Raw genomic sequence first — 25,459 nt, 5'->3', positions numbered from 1 at the left:
AGCCAGCAACAACCCCGATACTGCAAATTACCTGTCATCCCATCAAGCAGGGATTTGAATTCCCTTGTGCTGCTCACAGCCACTGTTGTGAAGCACAACACAGAAAGGGGAGGAAGATGAGCCTGCATAGCACAGCACCACCAGCATACCTCACTTGACAAGGGACTACACAGAGTGTACACTGCCCTCCTGGGGCAAGGGTTCAAGACCCACCCATGGAGAAGATTCTTATGCCAAGCAGTTTTGCAACACAGGCAGCCACAGGTACACAAGACAGCATCATTCTCCAGTGGCTCACTGCATAGGACATGGGACTGGAAAGTAGGAGATGGGAGCTTGAGACCCACCAGAGGGAAGTGGGAATATGCTTCCATTCACCTTTTGCGTGCCTAGCAAAAAACAAACAGTCGTGGCAGAGGGAAAAGAGAGGGAGTTGCAGGAACTCAAACCCGCACTGCAAACACTATAGAGCAGTAACCATTCAGTCACAGCACAAGATATCATAGGGCATTTCCCCTCTTCTCTCCACCCCACCATAAGCAAGACCAACTCATGTATGCCAGGAGCATAGGGGTGGAGGAGGAGCCTGAGCCTGATGTAACAGCTTATATGTTATATCCTGAAGGTCTCTGCTTCAGATCTAAAGTGTAAACCTGTACTGAGAAATGGAAGAGGGTCCTCCACACCCCAGCACACCTGAGCCAATCAGGAGGAGTGTTGGCCACACTTAGGGCAATGTCAAAACCTATTGAACAGCATCTGAGATGAAAGATTTTCTGAGAGGGAAAGACAAATTATGGGCAATCCCAGCAGGACCTCTGAACCTTGGACAGTAGCTTTGGAGACACCAAGGCAACTGGTGCTCTGTCCCTTATGGCACCACCTCCATGCTAGGAACAATCTCACCTGTTGCATAACTGTCTGTCATGGAGTTTGCAAGGCTACAGGAGGCAGCCTGGAGCAAATAGGCTAAAAATCTAAATGAGGAACAACCGGGCAAACCCTACACTCTGTCTCGGTGATGTGGGCAAGGCAATCATCAGTGTAGAGGCAGCTGTTTTTCATTCCCTTCCATTTAAGTAATTTGAAGAGAAATTCCTTGCATCAACTCTAAGACTGGTGTTAAAGTTGTGCCATCTACTGATGGCTGTTGACTGAAATAAGATACAGCATATAAAGGCATCCATTTCTCTCACCGACAACTCTGCCCGATCCCAGCCATTCCCTCAGTGTTCAGCATATCTTACTTGGCGTGTCATGGTGATGGTGTGCCTTGTGTTCTGCCAGCGGAGCTGGGTTCCCAACAAATCCTATAGCCCCTGACATGGTGGATCTCAGGCATAGGATTGCACCCTTAGTAACTTTCATAATTGGCTATAAGACCGAAATGTTTGTATTGCTGTTGCATGTAAAAATTATGAATTAACCATAGTAAGTTAATAATTCTCTTTACGAATGTTAAAAGAAGTAAAGTTACATATTTTATTATACAACTTTTGTCGGTAAGTGCATTTTGATGTGTCAAAGATATCTTCCTTTTGTTTGTGTTAGTAATCATATCTTTGTCTTATCCTTTGGTAAAATTAAAAAAAGACCTGTTAATTTTGCAAAATAGTTTTAGCAAGAGATAGAACAAAGCTGGCCAGAACAATGAATGTTACTTCATTGATTACATTTTTCATCTTGTTAAAACACATTAGAGAGTCAATCCAGAGAAAGTTCAGTGCACTCAGTGAGACCGTCCTAGGCAAATTAGATGGGGCAAGAGCTCCATGTGTTAAAAGAAGGAACTTCTCCCAATCACATAGAAAGGGAGAGGAGGTCTGATTTAACAGCAAAATAAATGTGCAGGTATGGAGGGCAGCAGTCTGCCCCTGCCTACAGATTCTGTCCTGATTCTGCCCTGAAACATTTTTCTTTCTAACCAAGTTGGAAGTGAGCTCCACTGAGCAAAAAGCACTTGGAGAGAGGAGGTTTGGGGCAGGTGAGTGGTGTGTGGACAAGGGTTCATTGCCTCTCGCCAATGCACCAACTTTGTTGTTAAAATCTATCCCTGCCTCCTTTTTTTGTATAAATCGGGTAGTTCCATGTGTTCAGTGGAACTTATCCTAATACATGGAACTGCCGCCACCTCATCAGATTTGTGCACTTTCTTGGGGGTAAGTTCCACTGATACTCTGTTCATAGGGTTTTTGTGGTAAGAGGTATTCAGAGGTGGTTTACCATTGCCTTCCTCTGAGTTTGGATGCATCTTAGTCTGGTGTCTCAGCTTTGACCATTCCGCCTTGGGTGCCCCTGCTATGAGTCTAGCCTCTTGGTCTAGACTCCTGACGGCATTGCTCTCAGCTTCTTCAACACTCTCAAACCCCCTCACCATGTTAAGGTCTGCATCCTAGAGGTGTGCATCCTAGAAGAAGACCAAATGAGATGGATTGATTCCGTAAAGAAAGCCACAGACCTGAACCTACTTACAAGATCTGAATAGGGTGGTTTATAACAGATGCTATTGGTGGTCACTGATTGATAGGGTCGCCAGAAGTCGTAATTGACTTGAAGGCATATAGCAGCAGCAACAACAAGTTCTACTGAACTTGCACAGTGGAACACAATGGCTAATTACTCACAAGCAACTGATGCTGTGATAGGCCGGTGTCTTCAGACCCCAGGCTGGGCTCACATGATAGACTGATGTTTATATATTCTTGCTTCAAAAGTGTGTACCTTGAAAATCTGGACCCTGCTCGTCTGAGGGGCTTGGCTGTGTGGGCCAAATTATCATGGCCTCCTCACTCTAGCCACCAAAGAAGTACAGCTTTGGGGAGGTACTCTGGGTATGAGTAAACGGTAAGCAAGGGAAAGCCTCTCATCTGCTCACAGGATATAATGCACAATTGTCCTGTGTTACAGGCATATATTTTAAGTTTGATTATTCTGTTAAATAGTAATTCCAAAACAAGATAATTTTTCCCAAACAAGCTTAATATGCTTTTGCTCCTCCAAAGGGGGAAGATCTTAGTATCCACAGCTGCCCTTAATTTAAATTCTGATTCAGTAGAAATATTTAGAAAATAACATTTTAAGTTCAGTGAGTTTGCATTTTGCACCAGTATCACTCTTGAGTAAGTGAACCCACTGGTATTATTTGAGTTTCTTTCTGGTTGAACTATAATTCTTCCTGTTCATCATTTGGCTGTGTACATCTCCTTTTACAGAAGTATTAACACTTTGAAATCAGTAGGACTTGAGCATAATACATTCTGGATTGTGGCCTATTCTGGGTACCTATCAGACTCATTTTATAAACCATTTGATTGTTTTTTTAAAAAAACTAATACAGTAATTGGAGAAATTCTTAGGATAAAAAATACTGAATCCTGGATGGCTCTAAAAAGTGTTTTGTCGAAACCCAACTGATATGGAGCTTCCTATTTATAACATGGGCCAAGCACCATGCTGTAAACCAGTTACTATCATGATGATCAGATTGAGAATGAAATTGCATTTCTGTCAATTACTGAGTTGGCAACTGTTCAATATATCTTAGCAGCAAGATGAAGAGCGACGTCGGCAGCTGAGAGAGAGAGCTCGTCAACTAATAGCAGAAGCTCGATCTGGAGTGAAGATGTCAGAACTTCCTAGCTATAGTGAAATGGCTGCAGAAAAGTTGAAAGAAAGGTCAAAGGCATCTGGAGGTGAGTTAAGGAACCTTGTATCTTTTTCCTATGGCAATCCAGAAACCTGAGAAAGACCTTTTTGGAATTTGCTTTTATTCAGACTTCAAAATGATCTTACTGGTAATTGTTGTTCACCAAGTACACATATCTATAGATATATGTCATACCTCTTAATTTCACACAATAAAAGAATAGTGCTTCTCCTTGCAACTTGAATAAAACTGTTAAGCTAGAATGCTAGATGTAGCAATAATTGTTGCATCTTCTCTGCAAGGAGCCAACATACACTTGTGATCGGGGATGTATCAGAAGAGCCAATTCAGATAGCAGGCATCAGAGGCTCCCTGTTTTCTTTTTAAAGATAATTGAGCCATACCAGCTCACTCCAATTAACTTTTGTTGGGCAAGGTTGACTCTTGGCAAGATTTTGTACAGCCTGGTGTGTAATTCAGTATGCATGTGTGAAACAAGCTCTCATCACTTTAATTGCACCAGTTTCATCAGGCAAACAACAAGGTACCAAGTTTAAGCTCAGACAAACACTTTCATTGACTTTGCTCACCTTATCCCTCCATTCTGTTCATTTTCCTGTCTCTCAACTTACACTGCTACCCATCATATACATATAAGGACCAGTGGGTACAGGTCCAGTCCCCTCTCAGCCCCAGGGCCCCCAAATGCACCCAAAGACAGCCAGCAGTGCCCTGTCAGGTCAGCAGCCTGCCCCAGTGCCCTCATTGCTCTCATGACCCCAAAGATGGCATCTCATTGGCTGAGCCTACTGCCAGTCTCATTTTTTTGGAAAATAATTTAAATGTAAATAGTGGGCAGCTGTAGTCTTGAATGCCAGCACAGTGTATGCAAGCAGCAAGCACCCTTGTCCACTCCTCACTCCAGCCAGCTGGCCAGCATAGGTCCAAAAAGACTTTTAAAAAAACCACCTTGCCACAGAAGGCAGATGGGTGGGAGAAGAGCTGTTGTGATCATTGTGCCCTGCAACAAAGGTTAAAAGAAAAAGAAAAAAAGTGGGTTATGTGTGATCTGGCTGCTAGATTAAAGTAGCAATCCTAAACATACTCAACAGGACTTTCTGTCAGTGTTGGGCAATTTTGAAGGTTGTGAGAATCTTACATCACTTACCTGGAAGTGAATTGTTGACCCCCCCCCCAAATGCCATGTGCAACCGTCTCCAGACGTCCAGTGCTTTTGAATCAGAGCTGTGTGCCATCTCACACCACAAGATCATATACTGTACACACATCTAGTTGTCAGCTTCCTGCGCTGCAGTGCAATGCAGCCCAAGAGAAATTAGGCACCAGAAGTTAGATGGAGGTTCCTCTCAACATTCTGCTCCTTCAAGCACAAGCACTAATTTCAGCCTTCCACAACCTGGTGTCCTCCAAATGATTTGGAATACAACTCTTGCCAGTCTCAGCCAGTATGTCCAATAGTCAGGCATGATGGGAGTAAAAGTTTAAAGCATTTGAAGGGCACTACTTTGGGGACAACAGAATCCTTTCTTATATGTGGGAAGTAGGCAGTGTGAAAGAGAAGGGAATTGTGTCCCAGAGGTCCTTACAACTCCACAGAACAGGCAAATCCAAATGGTCTCTTGAGGCAGCATAATCAGCATTGCAGGAGTGTCACCAGAAGGCACCTTCCCTGGGATCTCTTCAAATCTGGCAGCAACTCGGAGGAGGGCAAGGATTTCTTCTTGAAAAGGAAAGCTCTCTAAGCCCCCTGCATCCTTACGCATAAGGCCCGTTGAGTAGATGAGCATGGAGAACCCATGTGCTCATGGTCTTTGGAGCTTCTGGCATTACGTTCTGAGTACTGAGAAAAATAACTTCCCTTGTTATCATCTTTTCCATTCTCTATAGTGCTGTTACTATTCCTTTTAACCAGTGTGTTGGTTATGGAAGAGTCAAGTAAAGTAGTTGTACCACCTACTGTCTGATGAAATGATAATCACACCATTAATTTTAGCAGTTATGGCCTATGTAGTGTTGCAAAGATGCTCTCCCAACACCAGCCTCCCTGCAGTTAACCGGGATGGGGATGAGGCAGGGCAGGGTGGTGGTGAGGTCAGGGTTATGCAAGCACACCAGCAGAGCCAATCTGATGTTTCCACCAGTTTGCTTGTGCAACCCTGATCTCTCCACCACCCTTCCCTCCCTTATGCAGGTAAGCTGCCGCAACATAAGTCTTGGGAGGTCATCTCTGTGTCTCCATCCCACAACATGGACTGCTATTAAATTTTGGTGCACTTTAGATCTGCTTAACAAATTCTAATGCATTTTGACTGAAGTTTTACAGAGAGCCTATTAATATATTTATGTCTCTAAGAGAGTTTCAGATGGTTTCTATACAAGCACTGCAGTGCAGATAGAATAGGAGCTGTATTAAAATGTTGTTTTTTGATGTGATACAGTCATTTCATGGCTTCTAGCCTAAATTTCTTTCTGATTAATTAACCTTCCATGTGCAGGGAGATAGCGTGGGGTAGGGAGGTGGACACTTTCAAACCAGCCTTAATTTGACTTGACTCTTTCTTTTTTTATTGCATTTATATTCTACTTTTCCTCCAAGGAACTCAGTGCCTCCTACATGGTCCTTCCCCTCCCCCACCACATTTATCCTTACAACAGCACTTTACCTTCACAAGAAACCAAGGGCTACCTATTGAGCTTCATGCTTGAGTGGGAATTTGAACCTGTGTCTGCATAGTTCTTGTCTGGCATTCTAGTCACTATACCACATTGATTCAAATCATGTCCTCGTGTCATTTGGTGTTCATGGGGCTAAATCAAAGGATATTGATACCAATGAACATGGTATCCTTTTGAATAGACTGTCTGGGTTGGGGATTGGGAGCATGCGACTTCAGTGGTTCTATTCCTACCTTGGAAGCCAATTCCAGGAGTTAGTGACACTGCTGCTGAGTTCCACCTTGTCTTCCATGTCCTGTAACACCTACATGAAATCACTGAGTGAGATTCTCTGGAGATTTGGCGTAAGATGCCTCCTCACCCAGCTCTATTTCTCTTTTCATCAGATTTCACTGATGTGATGGAGGTGCTGATACTAATATTACACCAATATTCTTAACTTATCACAATACTCTGAAGAGTGAAGTAATGATCAAAAATGTACTTTTGTACATTTACCCCCAAAAACGGCTATTTAAATTATTTTCAAAAACCAAGAAAGAAATAAGTGATGTAAAAACAAACCCACAGAGTTGAATGTAATACACATGATGATCGCTGGGCCTGTCTTGACATCACTGTGGTTTAAGCATAGCTTAGCGAGCTGTTAGAACAGGAGTAGAATGCAGAACACTTTGATTTTTGTTTTGTTTTCTGGAAGACATGAGATACTATGAATTTGCTGTTTTAAAGTCAGAGAAGCTCTAGGCCAGGGGTAACCAATGTGGTACTCTCCAGACATTGTTGGATTACAACTCCCATAATCCCTGACATCCATGCTGTCAGGCTGATGAGAGTTGGAGTCCAAAGAGTTGGAGAGTTGGACACCATGTTATCTACCTCAGTATTGGGACAACTTGTAGTTGTATACAGTGTTGCGTTGCCAGTCAGCATACTTAAGCATTGTAATAATCAACTTCATCCTTTTTACTTTGGGTAATTTAATGTTTGTGATGTTTTATTGTCTGCCTGCTGTTTTTGGTCTTGTTTTATTGGTTGTTTTTATTACGGTTTTACATCTTGAGAGTTTTGCGTTAGGATAGATAGGTAGAATGTACATAAATAAATAAGCCAGTTAATGGAGGAAACAATACTTTAATGTTTCAATGAACAATGTGGCATCGGTATGGGAATTTGCATAGATTATCTGCAACATCTTTGCAACTATACCATTCTGTGATTCTTTAAAAAAAAGTTTTTAGGGAGATATCAAACATAGATGCGGCAAGCTAATATAGATGCCTCTATAGCTTTTTCTAAATATATTTATTATATACTTTGGACAAGATCTACACTTGACATGATGTTAACACATATTTAATGGAATTTGATAATCCAAATTATGCAGTTAAGATTTAAATTACCTGAGTCTGAACAGGTCAAGCAATAGTTGTCGTGTGCCACACTAGTGTAATTTGCCATGTCTTTTGGCATTTTTTAGCATGTCAGTTTTCCTGTTCTATGTGCTGATTTCATCCTACATCTTCCTTTTCCTGCCACTTCTTCCTTCACATTGGTTTTTTTACAGAATTTGATAGTCTTTATTTTATTTATTTATTTAATTCATTTGTATCCCGCCCTTCCTCCCAGCAGGAGCCCAGGGCGACAAACAAAGCACTAAAACACTTTAAAACATCATAAAAGCAGATCTTAAAATACATTAAAACAAAACAGCATTAAAAACATTTTAAAAAAGCAACTTTAAAAAAAGGTTAAAAACATTTAAAAACATACTAAACACTGCTCCTTAATGAAGTGTGGAAGGAACATCTCACTGAAGGAGACATTGTCAAGCAAATGGCAAAATAAATGCATCAGGGAATTCATGGAGGATGGAAGTAATTGTAAATGGAGATACATAAAAGCATGGCAAGGTAGAATAGAAAGGAAAACTGTACTTGATAAAATATAGGTGTTTGAGAAAAAGAGCTAACGAACAGCCAAGTTTCTTCTGAATTACTTGAGGCATTTTGAGACCATCCTATGACATGTGCAAGCTTCAAGGCAAATAGTTTGGAAACTACATATTTCAGCCCAAGAACTTAACAAGTACTTATCTGCACACAGCGACACAAACTATGCCCACCTGAGTCCAGAGTACTGCGCAGAGATGCAGGAGCGTGTCCCATGACATGCTCTTGAATCAAAATACATTTGTGTGAAACAGATATTTCTTTCAATGCCATTGGTACTGAACATGGAAGAAAATAATGGCATGAAAGTGATGGGAAGACTAAGTGGCATTACCTCATCAGAAGCTATCCTTGGTATATTTTTCTCTCACACACAGAGCAGTATGCAGCTAAATAGTTGTGCAACGTTTAGCACTGGCACAATGGGATTTGTCCCCCTGTCCTCCCCCCTCATGCTGTCCCCAAATCTTCTCCAGAAGGTTGAGGGCAACCCTAGATCAGATTTAGGAGGTGCACAAGTGGAGGAGAAGAGGAGAATATTCTGTTGCAAGGAAAAATCCTTGCACTAATGGAACGTTCACCTTAGCACTGCATTGAATACCACCCACAGTGTCCAAGCTGTCCAGACTGGTTAAAGAATTTGAGCAAGTAAATGGTGCACAAGGCATAAGAACATAAGAAGAGCCTGCTGGATCAGGCCAGTGGCCCATCTAGTCCAGCATCCTGTTCTCACAGTGGCCAGCCAGGTGCCTGGGGGAAGCCCGCAAGCAGGACCTGAGTGCAAGAACACTCTCCCCTCCTGAGGCTTCTGGCAACTGGTTTTCAGAAACATTTTGCCTTGCAGGTCAAGAAGGAAACACCATGAATTCAGGATCCCAACATTAGTGTTTACTAATGTTCAAAGATGAAGTAAAATATTATAGAACATTGCAATCTCCTTCATGACATCATGTGAAGTCATCAATGTCATGGCAAATGCCAGGAGATATCCATAAGAACATAAGCCTGCTGTATCCAACCAAAAACCTATATAGTTCAGCATCCTGCTCTCACAGTGATCAACTAGATGCCTATGGGAAGCCTGCAAGCAGGACCTGAGTGCAACAGCTCTCTCCCCATTTCTGACTCCCAGCAAGTGGTATTCAGAAGCATACTGCCTCCAACAGTGGAGGTAGAATGCAGCCATTATGTTGAATAGTCATTGATAGCCTTATCCTACATGAATTTGTCTAATCTTAAACCCATCAAAGTTGGTAGCTATCACTACATCTTATGCTAGTGATTTCCAACTACATGCTGTGTGATGAAGGACTTTCTTTTGTTTGTCCTGAATCTTCCAACATTCAACTTCATTAGATGGCCTTGGGCTTCCAGTATTTAGAGAGAGAGGGAACAACTCACTTTCTCTACACCAAGCGCCATCCAATATGACATTCTTAACAGGGATTTCATTGGGGGAAAGCTACACAAAAACATTTTTGTATGACAACCGATCAGGTCTCCATTTTTAAAAAAAAGCCTCTTTGAAGCCATACATCCTCTAGAAAAGGACCATCTACCTGTGTGAGTTTCTGCAAGACCTGCTCCCTGCATTTCTGGCTGATTTCCACCTGGCCTGGAAGGGCGGGGCCCTGTCTCTCTCCAGCTACAAAAGCAGCAACTGCTGAAGGGGCCAGAGACCATCTACCTGTGTGAGTTTCTGCAAGACCTGCTCCCTGCATTTCTGGCTGATTTCCACCTGGCCTGGAAGGGCGGGGCCCTGTCTTTCTCCAGCTACAAAAGCAGCAACTGCTGAAGGGGCCAGAGACCATCTACCTGTGTGAGTTTCTGCAAGACCTGCTCCCTGCATTTCTGGCTGATTTCCACCTGGCCTGGAAGGGCGGGGCCCTGTCTCTCTCCAGCTACAAAAGCAGCAACTGCTGAAGGGGCCAGAGACCATCTACCTGTGTGAGTTTCTGCAAGACCTGCTCCCTGCATTTCTGGCTGATTTCCACCTGGCCTGGAAGGGCGGGGCCCTGTCTTTCTCCAGCTACAAAAGCAGCAACTGCTGAAGGGGCCAGAGACCATCTACCTCTGTGAGTTTCTGCAAGACCTGCTCCCTGCATTTCTGGCTGATTTCCACCTGGCCTGGAAGGGCGAGGCCCTGTCTCTCTCCAGCTACAAAAGCAGCAACTGCTGAAGGGGCCAGAGACCATCTACCTGTGTGAGTTTCTGCAAGACCTGCTCCCTGCATTTCTGACTGATTTCTACCTGGCCTGGAAGGGTGGGGTCCTGTCTCTCTCCAGCTACAAAAGCAGCAACTGCTGAAGGGGCCAGAGACCATCTATCTGTGTGAGTTTCTGCAAGACCTGCTCCCTGCATTTCTGGCTGATTTCTACCTGGCCTGGAAGGGTGGGGCCCTGTCTTTCTCCAGCTACAAAAGCAGCAACTGCTGAAGGGGCCAGAGACCATCTACCTGTGTGAGTTTCTGCAAGACCTGCTCCCTGCATTTCTGGCTGATTTCCACCTGGCCTGAAAGGGCGGGGCCCTGTCTCTCTCCAGCTACAAAAGCAGCAACTGCTGAAGGGGCCAGAGACCGTGTGTGTGTATGTGTGCGTGAACCTGCTGCTCGGGATGTCTATAGACTACTGAGGTTTTGTTTTGTATCATATGTTATATTTTACTCTATGTTATATTTTAGTCTATGTACGCCCCCTAGAGTGGCCGTTAATTCGGCCAGATAGGCGGCCTAGAAATAAAATTTTATTATTATTATTATTATTAGAACAGGGGGTGAAGTGCCAGCCTGCTAGCTTAGCCCATCCCCCTAAACATTTATCCCCCCTCCATCTTGCCTGTTGTGCAGCAATGGCATTTGCAGCAGGAGAAAAAAAAATAGTAAACTCTAGATCATTAATGAACAAGGCACATGTAAGCACCAATTTCAGGGGGGCAGTTTAGTGGCAGCTACAGCAACATCAGTTCTGGAGGGCTTTGGAGAATTTAGGTTTTGGGGGTCTGTCTTCTGCCACCTCTGCCTTTTGCTAGTATTCCATCCTGATTATTATTTCCAGAACACTCAGGTATTTTCCAACAGTGCTCTGGCGAGATTGGATGAGTTCATCTCCATTCACTGTTCCATTCCCTCAGTTGACCACCTGACAACTCACTGAACTATGCTGATCTCTTGGTGAGGATCCTCAAATAATCAATATGGGGGCGAGTAATGATTAGCAGATCATTATCATTAAGTATTCATTCATGTTGTTCATTGAATTGATTCATTATAATTAATCATTAAATTTATGCATCAAGGTTTCTGAGCATTCACTGCTGCTGATTCATCTGGTCAGTTTTATAGTATAGGTAAACATACCTGCATCACAAGATTTCTGGCCCCAGAGCCACAGATTATTTTCTGATTTGGGGCCATGGAGCAGGCCTCCCTTGTGATGAAACAGCCACATAGAAAAATTTTGGAATTCTATTAGCAGTGTTCATGCTGAAGAATGCTAAAGGGGAAAAGCTGTTTCCGACTACTGGAACTCTACAACCACACATATCAACAGCATAGTTTTGGGTCCATGCTGATGATCCACAACCATGCTTTTTGCCCCTAATTATGTATGGATCTCTCCTACTTCTGATCATGCAAGAAGGAATGTGGCTCAAGAATTTAGATTTCTGAATGCAGTTACCAAGATGTGGGTGTGAAATGAACAGTGTCAAAGTGTGACACAATATATGACAGATTCACTAGGGAGCGATAACATCTGTGATAAAAACTATTATTAAAATGCATACTGAAAAATTGAATTCATAAGACAACATTTATAATGCTAGATTACGAGTCTAGGCAAAGTTTTCCCTCCCTGAACATTTGGAGCACCGTTCTTTTGCCACTCACAGTCTGGACCACTAGAAGGTGACATCTAGGACAGAACAAAGATTCTGCTTCCTCATGAATCTGCTTTCTTCATGTTTGCACAAAATGATCCTGACCCATCCTGGTTTTGCTCTACTAAGCTTTTCTGTCTTTCTTGATGCAGTTCATTGCCTTGGAGAGCCTTTTAGTTAGGAGATCCTCTTTCTGAGGTTGTGAGGGATAGCTCTTTCTCTAGGGTTATTACTATTTCAAGTAGTAGCTTGCTATATGGATGAAATGGAAGGTGCCTCCTAATAGAGACTTCAACCAAGTCTTTAACCAAGTTTCTTTAGCCAAGAAACTTGTTTGGTGGACAGAGCTTACTTTGATTAGTGTGTACTCCCCTGGCTGGCAAATGAGGAGAAGGAGAATTCACAGGGTAGTAAATCAGGGACACAGAAGGAGTTTTTTGCAAGTGGATGATGGAGTGAATGACTTTATGCTGGGAATACAGATAGGAATAGAAGTCACAGGTGGAGTAAAGTGATGAAGAAACGGAATAAAGAGAAAGCATTTAAGAAATATGGAGGCTGGATACAGATCCTGCAAGAGAATGAAGTCAAGGATCTTCCCAAACAGAAGTGTGAAAAGATACAAAGCACAACTCAGCAGTAGAAGGTGAAGAAAGAGATTCTTGCAAAGGTGGGAAACTGAAAAGGAGAGAAATTCCTTCGAGGTGAGAAAATGCAGAGTGAGAGAGTGTCTGTGGAGAAAAGGGATTGTTTAATTGATGAAAACTTCATAATAGTCTTTAAACAGCTATTATTTATTTTTAATTATTGACATTGCTGTTTGCTAAGCAATACAGCAAATTTGACTTTAGCCATTTACTCCCCAATGATGACTGAACTTCTGAATTGACCCTACTCTCTGTGCCTTTCTTTTTAAAGTGCTGGGGACTAAAGTGACCTCTTGTTTACAAGGATTGTTAACTATAAACCCTCAAAACTTATCCCCCCAAATCCTATGCCAAGTTTTGTGCCACAAACCCTAAACTTTGTGCTGCTACCCACAAGCGTGTACTAACTCTTCAAGGTTCTAGTTTTGATGTACAAAGCCCTATACAGCTTGGGACCAGGATACCTGAAAGACCATCTTATCTCTTATATACCCAGTCAATGTGCTCTGCAAGTGAGGGCCTCCTGCAGATAGCATCCTATCAGGAGGTTCGTTCTGCACAACATAGGCAATGGACCTTTAGTGTGGCGGCACCTACCCTGTGGAACACTCTAAATATTAGACTGTTGCCATCTCTGTTATCTTTTCAGCACCTATTGAAGACCTTCCTCTTTCCACAAGCCTTTTAAGTTGAGACCTTATTCCAGTCTGCATCTGTGTTGGAATTGCTTTTTCATATGTTTTTAAACCTTTTTTAAAAAAATATGTTTTTTTAACATTTTTTTAAAGATGTCTTCAAAACTTTTTTAAAAAAATGTTTTTAAAGTTGTTTTGTTTTAATGTATTTTAAAGTCTGTTTTTGTGATGTTTTAAAGTGTTTTTAGTGCTTTTGTTTGCTGCCCTGGGCTCCTGCTGGGAGGAAGGGCGGGATAGAAATCAAATAATAAATAAATAAATAAAATAAACTCACCCAGGAGGAGGCCCTAATAAACTTCTAAAAAGCAACAAGCATCCCCTCAAAAGATTTACCAAAGTTTTCTGCTGTTTTGTCCTTTATCTTCAGAGTTCTGTGTTCCTCACCTCAATCTAGACATAGGTTGGCTCCACCTTTCTTTTAGTCACTTGTGTTTGTGTTGCAGAATTGGTTGCCTGACACTGCACTTTGTAGACTGCTTTTCTCATTGCTATAAGACTTTCCATCTTCCCTTGAGTGCTTCCCCTCAGGCTTTTATTCTTATTGGACCTTACTTGGGAGTTAAGTGTCTCCTAACTGAAGCTCTATGTGTTTGATTCAAATAGGTATGTTCAGGATGCAGATACATCCTGAAATGGAAGCCAGACTCATATTCTCTTAAGGAGAAATGCTATCCTAACCTTAACTGTGGGAATGAGTTTTATATAAATGCTTATTTTTTAGTAAATCTGCCCAGTTTCATTTCAATCATGAACAAAGCATGTGGAACTCCCCTAGGTGGTTCGACATCATATCTCCTCATGGTAATAACCAATTGGCTGAGCAATATATTTGGATTTAACTTATTCACTCACAGCTTAGAGAGTTTCAAAATAATATATATTGCACATAACTGCTATTTTCTTTGGTTAAAAGGCATTATTTTTCTATAAACCATTTGCTGCATCCCAGTGCCTTTTTCTTTTCTGTGTCATATATGATGAATATGCTCAGTTGACACTAAAATGCTAAAGTTTTAATTGTATGTGGTCCATGTACAAGACAAAATGCACTAACCTTATTATGATGTGTCTCTACAGATGATGATGAAAATGATAATATTGAGATAGTTACTAATGAGGAGATTCCTGAATGCACTGTTACTGGTGGTGAAGATCAACATACTAACCTAGAAAATGACCTTGATTCTGATGGTAACTCAACTAATGCCTATTTTGTATCTTTTGCATGACTAACACTGGTTTCCTCATTAGTGCCTTTTGTAAAGTATTAACCTACTATTGCAACTGCTTGGAATCTTTTTAACTCTTGGATTAATTTGTTTTTCATGAATGTCTTCTCTGCATGTTTAGTATTGTTTCAAATAACAATAATGATGGTAGATTTTAATATATGTTCCTAACAGTAGTGGCAAATTCAGAAGTGCATGGTCTTTTTATGATAGTTACACCATTTCCCCTCACAGCCATGCCCCCAGGATTCACAGTCTCTTGTGTAATTACAGAATTATCGAACCACAATAAAACTGTTTGCATAGCCCCCCTCCAAATCCCTCTCCCTCTCTTTCTCTCTCTCCCTCTCCCTCTCTTTCTCTCTCCCTCTCTTTCTCTCTCCCTCTCTTTCTCTCTCTCCCTCTCTCTTTCTCTCCCTCTCTCTTTCTCTCCCTCTCCCTCCCTCCCTCTCCCCCTCCCTCTCTCCCTCCCTCTCTCCCTCCCTCTCTCCCTCCCTCTCTCCCTCCCTCCCTCCCTCTCTCCCTCCCTCTCTCCCTCCCTCTCTCCCTCCCTCTCTCCCTCCCTCTCTCCCTCCCTCCCTCCCTCCCTCCCTCCCTCCCTCCCTCCCTCTCTCCCTCTCTCTCTCTCTCTCTCCCTCTCTTTCTCTCTCTCCCTCTCCCTCTCTTTCTCTCTCTCCCTCTCCCTCTCTTTCTCTCTCTCTGTGTGCAGAAACCTTTTGATTCTGAAATTAAGGCAAGTGTGAGACTAAGTTTCGGGAGACCAAGGTATCTTGCCAATCAACATGAAAGGGGAGGCATGTGCTAGCTACTTCTCAGTGACCTACTTTCACTCTGGCTCCTATAAGCACAAAAGGACTAGGAAACATGTTGTTAGCCAAATGAGAAGACTCTTCTCCACTGACAGGTTTGTACATAGGGACCCTGCTGGGACCCTGCTCTCAAAAATGTAAGGGGTCTGTGACCCCGGATGACTACACCCTTGGTTCCTAATATTTATTTATTTATTTATTTATTAAATTTATTAGTCGCCCATTTCACTGGCTGTACAGCCACTCTGGGCGACGTACAAAATAAAAACATACAAATACATTAAAACATTAAAAATCTCAACAACAATAATAAAACCTAGCCCACCCCAAAAGCCCATATCTCTGAAGGGGTGTAAGTTAACTAGATGACATGTTGGGTGCATATTTTTTGGTTCTGTAGATATTGTTATTGTCAACACTGAATGTTAATTCAATTTGAATTGGGCAAACTATGAACAGTATTATTTGTTGTTACCGGCAATAGGTCATGTAAGGTTTGTAATTTTGAATGATTTGCAAAATGGGAAGGATGGTTGAAGACTAAGGCTTCAACCTTGTGCAGATTTACTTGGGAATAGGTCCCACTGGAGTTAGTGAGTCTTACTTCTAATTATGTATATTATAAGGCTATATATCCAGATTATGAATAATCTAAAGCAGGGGTCAAAGTGAGCCTCTCTCGTTATGGAGGTGAACTCCCCTCATCGCACATGGACCGGTGTAACGTGTAAACTGGGTAATGCGGGATACAGTCAGCTGCAGTTCCTGTAATCATGGCAGCATTTTTAAAGTCTGCTATAACTATGCTGAAAACATAGTTAATAAGAATGATAACTAAACCTTGTATTTGTACATTTTTTTCAAATTGAGGATAGTGGACTATGCCCTTCTGGAAGGATGTTAAGGCATTCTTAAAGTAACAGCAGGATACTAGACTTTTGCTAATCACAGCTGTATCACGTAGAAGATATGTTTAATTCTGGTTACCATTCAGACCTCCTTATAGGTGATTGAGATCCTGGCTTGGTATTGTATGGTTAAGTGAAAGCAGTAACCATGGTAAGAAGGCTCTCTGTGAAGAGTGAGGATGAGTGAACAGAACCCACAAGACGACAGTTTGGTTTTGAGATCTCTAGAAGTTGGGAGTTTTGCCCCATTTGGAACAAGGTACATTTCAAGATGCATTTCCACAGGCATGAGTCTACAAGTGACAATTTCTAAGAAACTTACAAGAACTATTATATGAGTGAGCAGCTGAATGTAGGGATCCCCTTGACTGTTCTTGGCCTTTTCTGGAAACATTCTTAATGCAAGCTTGTAACATTGTTTTATCATTCACTGCAATTTGGTCTGAAATCAGGTTCATCTATATTCAGAACATAAAGGTGAAAACAATTCCTTGAAGGAAAATCCTTTTAGTAATTAACACATACAGCTTAGAAAAGAGATACGGTGGTAACACTGCGAGTCAGTGATCTTTCTTGGGTTCCTGTAAGATTATTGCTTTTGCTGTGAACCAGATCTTCTGTATTTTATTCTCATGGGTTATTTCTTGTAGAAATCCTAATAGTTAGTATCTTGGATTTTTTTTCTGGGTTCTTCAAGCATTCAAGAAGGATGTTTTTTAAAGCCCACAACCATTTTGGTTTTTTGTTTTCATATGTTTCAGTTTTATTTGTGTGGAAGTCAGACATTTATTTTGGTTTTTGGCTGGGACCTGTTTGTAATAATACCTAGCACTTCAAAATATTCAAAGTGTGTTTCACCTAACTTTCCTTCAGTAACTCTTACACCAACCCTCCAAATCACTAGCTAGGTATTGCTATCCCACTTCTGCAAACTGGGGATGTGGTTGAGACTCTGAAGCTTGGCTTGCCGAGCGAGTTCATGGCAGAGGTGAGATTTGAACCAGAGACTCCCTGATTCACTTAGCTACTACACTACAGTACCTCTTGTTTCTCCTCTTCTGAAAAATGTCTTTCTTAATTTGACAAAGTATCATTTATCACTTGTGTAGTAACTAAACCTTTACTAAAGCAGTGCAAGCTTCAGTCATTTTCTTTTCTAGAATAAGGCCCGTATTTTGTCATTTAAATTTGGAATATTGAAATTACAAGACATCTGGAGATCTGTATTATCAAATCTCAATCTTGTTTATTTAGTTTAGTTTAATAGCAGCAGTGGGAGGGCAGGAGTGGATTTGGAACACAGCACTGGGTGTTGGGGATTTTAGCCATAGCAGCTTTGGGACAATTTTCATGAAAACACAAGAGCCTTGCTAGATCAGGCCAAAGCCCATCTAGTCAAATTTCCTTTTCTCACAGTGGCCAACCAGTTGCCTGTGGGAAGCCTGCAAGCCATACAATAGCATTCTCTCCGCTTGTGATTCTCAGCAACTGGTATTCAGAGGCATTCCACCTCGTGCATCCATGAATTTGTCTAATCCTCTTCTAAAGCCGTGCAAGTTAATGACCATCGCTGCCTCTTGCAGGAGCGAATTCCATAGTTTAACTGTGCCATGTATAAATAAGTACTGTCTTTTGTCTGTCCCGAATCTTCCAATGTTCAGCTTCATTGGATGGTCCCAGGTTCTATTACACCTCTATCATGTCCCCTCTTAGTCACCTTTTTTTCCCCTAAACTAAAAAGCCCCAAATGTTGTAACCTTTTCTTATAGGGAAGTTGGTTAACCTCATCATGTTGGTTGCCCTTTTTTGAACCCTTTCCAGCTCTGCAGTAAAGTTTTTGAGGTGAGGCAACCAGAACTGTACACAGTATTCCAAATGTGGTCACAGCATAGATATGTATAATGGCATTATGATAGTGACAGTTTTATTTTCAGTCCCTTTCCTAATGATTTCTAACACAGAATTCACGTTTTTCACAGCAGGGTCAGCATCTTCATTGAGCTATCCAGTACGACCCCAAGTTCTTGCTAATTCTATCCTTAATAATACTTTCCACCAGTTTTCCCAGAAAAGATGTTAACTACCTTGTGATTTCCTGGACCCCCTCTTGATCCCCCTTTAAAAACTGGTTATATTAGCCACTTTCAGTCTTCATGTACAGAGACTGATCTTAGAATCAAGTTACATATTCAGTAATAGGCAAAAAAAACTTGCGGTTTAAGAATGTACCTATAGCCCACAGATATTTCTATCAAACTTGAAAAAGCAGGGAAATTGGGCAGCTATAGTAAATACACCAGGGGAGCAGGAGACCTGACCTCCTCTCTGAGAGATTGTACTGCCCTACAAATTTGTCAAAATGCAAACACCATTTGGGTTGGTCTTTCACAGTCCTATCCACTTGCTGTGTAGCTTGGAAGAATTTGGGAACATGTGCCTCTGAGCATATGGTGAGTTGTGGCAATACCTGCTGTCTCCAAAGATGCAGAATTACATTCTCCTGTGCAAGATGATAACAGGTGGGTAGGTACCTCCACCTAGCAGTTGAAGCAGAAGAACATTGTTGATTTTTGCGGGAACTTCCTGTTCTGTGTAGCTCCCAGCTCAGTTTCTCTTCTGCCATCACACACAACGGCTGATCTCTCTCTCTGCTCTGTGTTCAGGCCTGTATATTCATTACGTGTATTTGTCTTTATCTTTGTATTGTTCTTATTTCTGACCTTTCCCTTTTCCCCCTTTTAAACGACAAAAAATTGTTTTTTCCTCTTTCCCCCCCGGAGCCCTTCCTCGGCGTGAGGCAATCCAAGAAAGGGATTCCCCTCCCTTCTTCCACCTACCCACAGAAGGGTGAAAAGTCCATAAGGGATGCCTGACGGAGGACCGAGCACCTCTCCCCTCCGCCTAAACAGGCTCACTACCACTGCTCTTAGCCATTCACCCCCCTCACGGGGTCCTTATTGCCCGCAGAGATGGGAGTCTAGCAGCAGCGCTTCGAAGTCATCAACACTCCCTTCCTGCCTCAGAGCACCAGCCTGCTTCCACAAGCCCTGGACTGGCAGTGCCCAGGCTGCAAGCCACAGGAGGAGTCTCCCTCCACCCTCCTAAATCAGCGGCGCAGCATTACCCTTTGGCTGCAACAAGATGCACCAGCCACCGCACCCCACAGTGTCAACGGGAACATAGAGGCCTGAGGCATCCAGCCCCCGTAAGACCCGCCGTGCGGCTGCCCCATGGGGAAAGCAACCTGCAAATCTGATAGGAGAAGAGGCCCAAGCCACTCCCGCCCAAACCACTCTTGCCTGGACCAGGACCAATGCCACCGCCAGTACCCAGGCAGGCCACAGGGCCTTCATTTGGGCCGAGCGCCCAGATGAGATGGCCGTAGCCTGCCCCTCTTGCGGCAGACTGGAGGTGGCTGAGGCATTGAATGTAGCGGGCAGGGTGGCTTCAGATGATGTACCATCTTCGGCTTGCAGACACACCAGCCAGACCAGGCAGGCCTCAGGGGATCATATTGTAGAGGAGGGGAGGGACTCACACAGCACTGCCTTCAGGTCTAGAAAGGACCCGGAGTCACTGTCTGAGGAGGAAGGCATACATGCCCATCCTCGCTTGGATTCAGTTTTTTCCACCAGATCCTCCTGAGGATTTCATGGGCTTTACAGATACGTCTGCCTCTTACCAGACTGTCCAGGCTACAGATGGGGAAGGATGCCAGCCTCCTCCCTCTTCTCCCCCTACACACCGCTGGCAAGGAGGGGCATATCATCCCTGTTGTGCACACAACCAGCCTCTTCCACTACAGTTATCGGATCACATGCTTCAGCAGCTGAAGGATCAACTCAGGACTTCCCTTTTAGTGGATTTGGCCAGGGATCTTTCAGGCACTATATAGCACCCCCCCCAGGGCATGCAGGATGCACAGGATTCTTCCTCTGCCATCCCATCACCAAACTGCACCCTTCTGCACCACACAACTCACCTGATCCTTACACTACTACTCAAGGTAGGCACATTCAACCTACAGAGGACGCTCCTGTTGACCCAGACAACGAGCTGATCATTTTAGATGAAGAGGACTGGAGTGGGGAGTCAGTTTCAGAGGAAATTTCAACCAACAGAATCTTCCAAGAGTCCCATTTGCTTCCCCTCTTGTGCAAGGCAATGGAGGCCCTCAGTTTACACTCCCCCGATGATCCTCCAGCTCTGTCAACATCCAGGATCTTGACAGTATGCCCAGACCCAAAACCTAAATCCAGGGTGCTCAAACTCCCTGCATTACTGCCTAAAGTGATAAAATCCAAGTTTGATGTCCCTTTACAGATCAAGAAGTCAGTGTCAACTGCTAACAAATTCTATACTTTGGATCAGCAGATTATGGAGCAGCTGAAAGTTCTGTTAGTGGATGCTCCCATAGTAAATCTCCTCAATCCATCCTTAAATCCTAAAGACTCATATGCACACTTTAAGGACGTGACAGAACACAAACTAGACCAAGGCCTCAGAAGGGTACATGAGGCTTCTGCACTTTCCATCAGAGCAGCAGCAGCAGCATCCTCTGTCTTCACACGAGCCTCTCTTTTATAGCTAGAAGACCTTCTGGACGGCCCACAACAGGACCCTGCCAGAACACGCAAGTCTTTGCTAAAAATCTCTTGAGCAGTGACCTTCATGGCAGATGCATCCATGGACGCCATGCAATTTGCAGCATGGTCCTTAGCAGCATGCGTCTTCACCCGTAGGACCCTATGGCTCTGTCACTGGGAAGCAGATGCCACAGCTTGCTCTAACCTGGCCTTGGAACCCTACGTGGGAGGTAAGTTATTTGGTGACAAGGCCCTAGCAGGTGTCTTGGAATCTAAGGACAAGAAGAGGTCTATGCCATCCTCTAAGAAAAGAGGGGATAGAAGGCTGTTTCGAAGAGCCTTCCACCCATATCTGCAGTCCCAGTCTTTTCAGAACTCTAGAGCATTGGGACAAACTAGAGACACATGCACCAATTGCCCCTTCTGGTATAGACAACGTCCACAGACAAGGGGCCAACCACGCATTCCCAATAGACCAGAACAAACATCAATTTTGATGCCAGCATTCCTTCGGTGGGGGGACACCTCCAACGCTTTGCCCAGCATTGGAGGGACACGTTGTCGGACCAGTGGGTATTGCGCACCCTCAGAAATGGCTTGAGGCTGGAATTTACATCACCCCCACCAGCAAGGTTTGTCCCATCTCCTCTCTTGGCCTCTCAGGACAAGAGAGCAAGAACCCTCCAAGCGATTTCCCATCTGCTCCAAATATCTCCAGTAGAACCCTTTCCGACGGGAGAGTTTTAGGAAATTATTCAATTTTCTTTATTGTCACAAAAAAGGATGGGTCATTCAGGGCAGTGCTTGATCTCAAGAACCTGAACAAGTACATACAATGCCGCAAGTTCGGCATGGACACCTTGCTCTCAATCAAGGAGGTGCCGAGAACAGGGGATTTCCTCTCCTTAGTTGACTTGAAGGAAGCCTAACTACACGTTCCCATTTCCCCCACCCCACAGATGTTATCTCAGGGTCACAGTCAGAGATGACCACTTTCAATACAGGGCCATGCCCTTTGGCCTGTTGTCTGCTCCCAGGGTTTTCACAAAAATCATGGTTGCCCTGGTGGTTCACCTCAGGGTGCAAGGTGTCCACATTTTTCCTTATCTGGACGACTTCATCATTCAGTCCCCATCGCTAAGCAAGGCCTGGGAGGACATACACGTCATCTTAGCCTGCTTGAAGGATCACAGCTTCCTAATCAACCAAACCAAGAGCCATTTATTTCCTTCCTGTTGCATTGTACATCTGGGGGCCACCGTAGACACACAACATGGGACAATATGGCTGGCACAAGACAGAATCAACAAGATACGTACTGCTGTATCACATCTCATGACCTCCATATCAGCAGACCTCATGCAGCTGGCCTCAGTGCTGGGGTTGATGGTAGCAGCCTTCCCAACAACGTCTTGGGCAAATCATCACTCTCACACCCTTCAGTGGACATTATTGTCATTCCAGAGCGAGATAGCAGCCAGGCAGCATCAGAATGTATTACTGTCTCCTGCGGTTCGCCAGTCCTTGATGTGGTGGGCACACCAACCCAACCTACTCAAGGGAGTACCATTCCAGAGCCCCCCACATATAGTGATCATGTCGGATGACAGCCTATCAGGCTGGGGCGCCATCTGCAACAGTCAGATGGTACAAGGAACATGGTCACTGGAGGAGTTCAGTCTTCCCATCAATTTGCTGGAACTTCAGGCGATCTGCCTGACATTGACACACTTTACACCATCCATACAACTGGGGGCAGTACTGGTCAGGACAGACAATGTGTCCACCAAATCTCATTTGAACCCTCAGGGGGGCACGTGCTCTCCCCTTCTCCAGAGAGAAGCTTCACTCATCTTCCAGTGGGCAGAATAGCATCTGGAATCTCTCACGGCAGAATACCTCAGAGGGGAGGACAACAGTCAAGCAGACTGGTTGAGTCGAGAGAAGGTACATCAAGGGGAATAGATGCTACATCCTCAGGCCTTTCAGGCGATACTGGCATGCTTCGGCAAGATCAAAGTAGACCTTTTCGCCACCAGCCGCAACCGGCAAGTAAAGAGGCTCTTCGCCAGTTACGAGACACCAGAGGAAGAGGGAATCGATGCTCTCATGGTCCAATGGCCTCCAGGTCAATTATATGCCTTTCCGCCTCTTCCGATCCTTCCCAAAGTACTCCAGAAAGTACGAGCCGAAGGAGCAAAGGTTCTCTTGTTGGCTCCTTGGTGGCCACAGAGACTTTGGTTTCCGGAACTCATCAGCCTAGCAGTAGATTCCCCATGGCGGATTCCTCTCAGGGACGATCTGTTGTCACAGGAACACTTTCTCCATCCAGATCCCGGATGGCTGGCTCTTCATGTATGGAAGTTGAACAGCAACGTCTCTTGAAAAAAGGCATTTCAACGCAAGTTGTACAGACAATATTGGCCTCCAGACGCCCTTCTACTGTCAGGATATACAAGGCCATGTGGAAAACCTTTCTATCTTGGTCACAGAAACAAGGTGTAGACCCAAGTAAAGCAGGGATTAAAGATATCCCCTCATTCCTACAGCACGGCTTGGCAATGGGACTCAGACCAAACACTTTGAGACGTCAAGCTTCAACTTTTCATCAATCCTATCTAAATGCCCCAAACAACCATTGGGTTCTAACCCATTACTGAAGCGTTTTATTCTAGGGTCAACGTTATCAGCGCCACCTGCTATTCATTGTTTCCCCATGTGGGACCTGCACAAAGTCTTAATGGCCCTCCAGAAACCTCCCTGTGAGCCCTTAAGTCAAATTCCACTCTGTTTGCTCTCCTTTAAAGTTCTGTTCCTTGTGGCCATTCCTTTGGCCCGTCGTGTGTCTGAGCTGAATGCCCTATCTGTAGATAAGAATTTCTGTATTTTTCATAAGGATAGGGTAGTACTTCGCACTGTCTCTTCCTTTCGTCCTAAGGTTCTATCTACCTTTCACTGTCAGCAAGAGTTAGTGCTCCCTTCCTTCTGCCCTAACCCTATTCACCCCACTGAGAAGGCGTGGCACTCACTAGACGTGAGAAGAGCCTTAAAAGTATATATCTCCAAGACTAAGCCTTTTCTAAGTCAGTTTGTTTCCTTTCATCCAGCTTCACTGGGTAACAAGGTTTCAACCTCCACCTGTATTACCTTGACATATGCTTCGCTGCGACTTGCACAGCCAGCCAGGATAGTGGCTCATTACACTAGGGCAGCAGCCACAATGGCAGCATTCTTGAGAAATGCTTCACCGACAGAGATATGTAGAGCGACCACAAGATCAAGAGATATGTAGAGCGAGTTGCTAGGAGATGCCCTGTTCATCTCGCAGAGCTTCAATCAGAGCGGCTGACTGGTAAACCACTCTGGCCACTGGAGCTCTGTCAGAGAGATAGGAGTCTCCTCTCAGCACCCTTCACAAACTATACTTCCCAGGATTGTTTGGGGGAAGCCATGACTGTCTAAAGTGAAATAAAGATCTGATGTGGGTGTGGCTCCCTGATTAGGGAAGCCCAGCAGCTGTGAGTCTGGCTTTTAGAACCCTGACAGTTGGTTCTTACTGAGCATGCCCAGGCTTATCATTGAATTCAATGCTAAATTCTTAAAATAATTAAAAATCAGCCAGGCATTTTTGTAACTTTTAAACTACAGAAGATGAAGGATTACAGGTAGTCTGTGAACACGGCTGAGTTTTAATTAATTTCAACAAATTATGAGAACTCTGACAGAAAAAAGTCCACAAGGGGTCTGGGTTTTTTCCCCTCTCTTTTTAGACTTTGAACTCTTGATTATCTCTGACTGTTTTGTGTGTCATCACTTGTTAAGCAAGTGTTTCTGAGTTCAGGACTATACGTTTTGTAAAGTTTTGATTTGAAATGAGCTTATGGGAAGCATCAGAATGGCATGGGGGGTATTTTCAATTTTACATTGAGGAATGCGAAAAGTCCATGCTGGCTATAGTATGCAGCCACTCTCGTGGCTGTATAATATTTTTTGGGTCTTTGTGCTTTTACCAATGTGCTCAATTTTTTATGTTTTTTTCCCCATTCCTTGCATTTCTTTTGCCACCCTTTGTGTTCCTTTTTGTTCTCATTCGGACAAGACTTTCTTGCTTCTAATACCTTTTGCTCACTAATCACATTGGCATACTTTTACCCCTGGTGGTACCTTTCCTGATCCGTGGTATATGTTCCACCTAAGTTTCTATGATTGTGGTTTTGAATTGACCCTTCAAATGAGATTCTCTCATTTTTGATAAGTTTTCTCTTTTGAAGTCAAATATGACTGTGCTGGATTTTCTTGGTAATTATCCATTTACAAATAAGTTAAACTGAATAGCACTATGGTCACTGCTCCCGTTCAGTTCAATAACATTTGCATATCATTCAAAGTCCTCAGAGCCACTTAAGATTAAATA

The 25,459-nt window shown here is 43.5% G+C and overlaps 1 protein-coding gene across 6 annotated transcripts in view; it reads left to right on the top strand.

Moving 5' to 3' along the window:
• The window catches only part of EHBP1 (EH domain binding protein 1), a 400,871-nt gene that overhangs the window by 288,773 nt on the left and 86,639 nt on the right, over positions 1-25,459 (top strand). For 3 of the 6 annotated variants that reach the window (XM_061622278.1, XM_061622276.1, XM_061622281.1), the window contains exons 15-16: positions 3,545-3,692; positions 14,591-14,704. In XM_061622278.1, coding sequence (XP_061478262.1) covers positions 3,545-3,692; positions 14,591-14,704 — 262 coding nt within the window. The remainder of the gene's footprint in view (positions 1-3,544; positions 3,693-14,590; positions 14,705-25,459) is intronic. The other 3 variants (XM_061622277.1, XM_061622280.1, XM_061622279.1) reach the window with 3 other exon arrangements.

The sequence above is a fragment of the Rhineura floridana genome, chromosome 4 (genome assembly GCF_030035675.1).
Source record: "Rhineura floridana isolate rRhiFlo1 chromosome 4, rRhiFlo1.hap2, whole genome shotgun sequence".
Lineage (NCBI taxonomy): Eukaryota > Metazoa > Chordata > Lepidosauria > Squamata > Rhineuridae > Rhineura > Rhineura floridana.
The sequence above is the reverse complement of the archived record's forward strand: the minus strand, read 5'-3'. Positions and strand labels throughout refer to the sequence as shown.